Consider the following 5,062-nt stretch of genomic DNA (forward strand, 5'->3'; position numbering starts at 1 on the left):
TTTAAAATACCCTATATTTCTAAATTTTGTCTTCTCATGCTCTCTTTTTCACAGGACCATAGATTTGGAGCTGGCAGGGACTTTGGGGGCCACTGAGCCCAACACCATTATTTTATGAGGAAGAAATAGAAGTACCAGAGTTGTTAAGTGTCTTGCTAAGGATCATACAATTTATATCTGAGATGATATTGGGACCCAGGTCTTCCTTAAGTCAAACCCAGTATCCTATCTTCTATACCATTCCAATTCTACTCTCTATAGGAAAATAATAAACCTCTGGAGGGTAAGGACCATGTGATATGTCCCTGTCTTCCTCTAGCACAGAGATAAACTATAGGTAGGACCTCCACAAATACTTATGGGACTACATTAAATTTAATCTAGTCAAGTAAAAACTCTTTGAACCCTATGGTTTTAAAAGGTGGGGTAGGAGTCAGTCTTGAAGACACGGGGGGAAAGACAGAAAAGACCCAAGATTGGGGGGAAGGAAAAGCCAATGAGACTTTCCAGGGTAGTGCAGAAATAAAGGTTTTTAACTGATTGGCGCATTAAGAAAGTATTTTCACTTTCTATAATTCCCTGTAATTCTGTAGATATAATCATAGATTTGAAAATGATCTTCCTTTCAGTCCTATGACCCTTTTTGGTTTTGGTTCAGTAACAATACTGAATGTCTATTTCTTTGTCTCTATTGGAAGATAATTACCTCAGAACTGTTTTGATGAGTCAAAGTTTTAAAGGCACTTTGAAGAAGAATGGACTATACAAAGGTGCATCTTCATTGATGCAAATAATGTACAAATAAGACGTTCACTTGGCTTGTAGCTCTACTGGGTGCTTATTTATTATTAGAATTTTTCCAAGAAATACAATTTTGAAAGAGTTGCATCATAACATATTGTACAGGTAAATACATTTCAATACTGATTGCAAGTAGCATTTATATAGCACTACCTTTGCAAAGAGGTAATTGAGACTGAGAAAGGTTAAGTGATTTATCCACAATTTCCTAACTTTTGTTGGTAAGTCTCTGAGGCAGCATTCAAACTCAGATCTTCCTAAAGCCAAGTCCAACACTCTATCCACTATGCCATCTATCTGCCCCTGGAAATGATCCACTATGTATTCTGAATCACAGATGGATGTATATTATTTGCATAATAAATTTCATGTTGTTATACATTTTACATGTGCATGTAATCCAACTCCCTTCTTTTATAGATGAGGAAACATTAAATGACTTTTCCAAAACCACACAGATAACAGTCAATCTAAAATTTGAGTGTCAGTCCCATGATTCCAAACCCAGTGCTCAAAATTGTTAACTTTTACAAATTCTGTCTTCTGGTTCCCTGGGATAATGCAAATGAATTAATCCAAAAAAATATAGAATTCTAGCAAGTCAAATGGTGACTTCTTATTGTTGTTGTTAAGTCATTTTTAATTGTGTCTAATTCTTTGTGACCCCATTTGGTGTTTTCTTGGCAAAGATACTAGAGTGGTTTGCTATTTCCTTCTCTAGCTCATTTTACATATGAGGATACTGATGCAGAGTTAAGTGACTTGCCCAGGGTCGCACAGTTAGTAAGTGTCCGAGGCCAAATTTGAACCAAGAAGATGATCCTTCCTGATTCCAAGCCCAGTGTTCTACCCACTGTGTCACCTAGGTGCCCCCAAATGGTGAGTAATTATTAATAAAGTCTTGCAGCACTGCCACCATGGTGTGCATGAATGTTCTGGCAGATGCTCTCAAAAGCATCAACAATGCAGAAAAGCAAGGAAAACTCCAGGTTCTCATTAGGCTGTGCTCTAAAGTAATTGTCCGGTTCTTAACTGTGATGATGAAGCATGGTTACATTGGCGAAATTGAGATCACTGATGATCACAGAGCAGAAAAAGTTGTTGTGAATCTCACGGGCCGATTAAACAAGTGTGGTGTAATCAGCCCCAGATTTGATGTTCAATTGAAAGATCTGGAAAAGTGGCAGAATAATCTGCTACCATCCCATCAGTTTGGGTTTATTGTGCTTACAACCTCAGCTGGCATCATGGACTATGAGGAAGCAAGATGAAAACACACAAGAGGAAAAATCTTGGGATTCTTTTTCTAAGGATGTAAAACATGCATACAAATAAAATGCTCCAATGGAAAAAAAAATAATAATGCTACTTGATTCTCCTCTTCTTACTGGGGAATGCATGTCCCCTAAACACAAAACAAAAATAAATCTCCTTTTTCCCATTTCTGATGTTTTCTGGAGCCAAACACACGAAGTAATTAATGAGGAATAAATTTCAGAGTTACCAGGTCACTACATGGAACCTACACATTATATTTCTTTTTAAAATTCCTTCAGATTTTACTTCTTTGTTTATTCACTAGATTACATTAGTAGTTTGACTTTATGTTCAGAGAAAAAGGAACCATTGGAAAGGATCGTGTGTAATCATATATTATAATTGTTTCATTTTAATTTCTAGTGAAAGCTACCATAAATAGCTATGTAGCAAAGTGCATAGGGTACTGGATTTGAAGTTAGTTACAAAGACATGAGTGTGAATCCTGCCTTGAATACTAGTTGTATGGCCTTTTGGGCAAATCAATTAACCTTTCTCAGCCGCAGTTTCCTCAACTGTAAAATGGAGGTAGTAACAGTACCTATATCACAGTTAGCTGTGAAGATCAAATGGGATATCTGGAAAACACTTTACATATCTTATACTGCTATATAAATGTTTTCTATGATAATGATAATTACTATTATTATTTATTTCTTATATATTATTTTGATAAACTATGCCATTGGCTAGGTAGCAGTTGTTGGAATTGTAAAATAGGAGGAATTCATTCCCCTCCAAAGGACATGTTTGAAAATTCAACATAAGCCATAGCAATCCCTTGATAAGACAGATCTAACATCTCAAACTCTTGGAATTTTGTACCTTCAAAAATCCATACCCACTCTTTCTATTCAAAATAGCTATTGCTACCATATTTCTAACGTAATATAAAAAAAGAACCCACACAAGTAAAAAAAAAAACACATCCAAGGATTCTGAACCATATATTACAGCAACAACAAAAAATCTGAAGGGACACAGAGTCAGAGGGATCAGGTAGGCAAGGGAAGAAAACCTTCTTTGAGTAAGTGTAGGATTGGGCTTGTTAATAAAACAGCTGATGTTTATAGTTATTTTGTGATATATGTTGTTCTTAATGACTGCTTCCTAAGTACTGGCACAATGTTATTTTTGTTCCAGATTCTAACTGTAATTATTGATTTCATTATGAAACTTAAAGATTCTCACAGATACTGTTACTTGATTCCATACTATTAAAGTCCTGTATATCTTTATGTAAGCCAAAGCAATTTTTTCCAAACTCATTTAAACCATAATGCTAGTTGTTACCTGTTTATACAAATGTTCAAATACCCACAATCACGTCTGATCTCAGAAATAGTAAGACAACATCATAAAGTCAAGAACCCAGACATTTAAATGGCTAAAGACAAACACATACCCTAAGCTCTTCATTTATTACTTTTAATATTATCTATCCCTTACATTTATATGAAACCTTACAGTTTTCGAAACAAAATGCTTCACAAAAATGATTTCTTCTGATCCTTACTTCAACTCTATTCAGAAGATATTATTATTATCCTTATCTTTGATGTTGTAATTGTTTAGTTATATCCAACTCTTCTAGACCTCATTTAGGGTTTTCTTTCTTCCTTCTCCAGCTCACTTAACAGATGAGGAAACTGAGACAAACAGGGTTAAGTGACTTGCCAAGAGTCATACAGCTAGTAAGAGTCTAAGGCCCAATTTGAACTCAGCTCTTCCTGACTCCAGACCTGGCACTCTATCCACTGTGCCACCTAGCTGCCCAGATCCTTATTTTACAAATGAGGAAAATAAGCAACTCAAAGAGATTCAGTGAATTGCCCAGGGACACATGGCTAATAATTGTCAGAGGTAGTATTTGAGAACACATGCACAAACGTGCGCACACGCTCACACACACACACACACACACACACACACACACACACACACCTCTACTAACATCAAGCCCATTTTCCTGGCACCACGACCAGCTCATTTTCCTTGGTAACAAGTAAGTCTAGCTCATTTCCAGTACACCTAGTCTGTCTCTATGTACACAGAGTATGGTAGGAAGAACCTGAGTAATTCAGATTAGGAGACATGACCTATGTCAGAGCATAGGGGCATAAAAAAAATAGTTACTGAAAGAAAATGAAAAGTAGATTACCTGGAGCAAAGTGAAAGAGTCACACTGTGGATTAAAGAGATATATTAAAGTTAAATTAGGAGAGTTGGGTGGGGAAACATTGGCATATTCTGTTAATCATCAAAATCTATTCTTTTGGGGAAACTTTTTTTAAATTCTCCAATGACAAAGAATCAACAACTCCCTTTGAGAGCCTTTCCCAATATTCATAACATAAGGGCTCAGAAGTGTTTAAGTGAACTTGAGTTGGTTGCTTGTTTTCCCTTGTGAGTGTAATTCTGTTCCATTCCTTTGTTTTTACCAATTATAGATTACAAAATCCTGAAATAGCCTGTTAAAGAAAATAGCTACTGGATATATGTTGTTGTTAATGACTGGTTACTAAGTACTGTTCCAATGTTATTTCTTGTCACGACCTAATTGTAATTATTGATTTCATTTTGAAGCTAAAAAACAAAAAAAAAAAAAAGGCTATCACATAATCAAATATCCTTTCCTGATTCCATGCTATTAAATTCCTTCACACCCTCCTATAAGCCAAACATTTAAACCACAATAGTTAATGAATATCTGTTTTATACAAATGTCCAAATACCCACAACCAAATGTAATCTCAGAAAGAATAAGACACAAGAAAATCAAGAAGCTGGACATTCGGATGGCTAAAGGCACATACATATTCAAAGCTCTTTGTTGCTCTGATTATTTATACCTCACATTTTTATGGAACCTTACAGTGTTCAAAATACTCTCACACACATAGCATCTCATTTTATCCTCACAACAACCCTTTGAGGTCAGCAG

The 5,062-nt window shown here is 35.6% G+C and overlaps 1 protein-coding gene across 1 annotated transcript; it reads left to right on the top strand.

Annotated features, from left to right (window-relative positions):
• The first annotated feature begins 1,662 nt into the window (after positions 1-1,662).
• LOC138147356 (small ribosomal subunit protein uS8-like) lies at positions 1,663-2,132 on the top strand. The gene has a single exon (XM_069069750.1). The coding sequence runs from the start codon at positions 1,719-1,721 to the stop codon at positions 2,070-2,072; it is 354 nt and encodes a 117-aa protein (XP_068925851.1). The 5' UTR covers positions 1,663-1,718; the 3' UTR covers positions 2,073-2,132.
• Positions 2,133-5,062: the final 2,930 nt, after the last annotated feature.

This window comes from Petaurus breviceps, unplaced genomic scaffold (assembly GCF_028583685.1).
Source record: "Petaurus breviceps papuanus isolate PSGF00001 unplaced genomic scaffold, PetGlider_PUasm1.0 90784, whole genome shotgun sequence".
Classification (NCBI taxonomy): domain Eukaryota; kingdom Metazoa; phylum Chordata; class Mammalia; order Diprotodontia; family Petauridae; genus Petaurus; species Petaurus breviceps.

What these genes read in the sequence shown, in the direction of transcription:
- LOC138147356 (XM_069069750.1), top strand. Translation starts at nt 1,719, where the DNA reads ATGGTGTGCATGAATGTTCTGGCAGATGCTCTCAAAAGCATCAACAAT.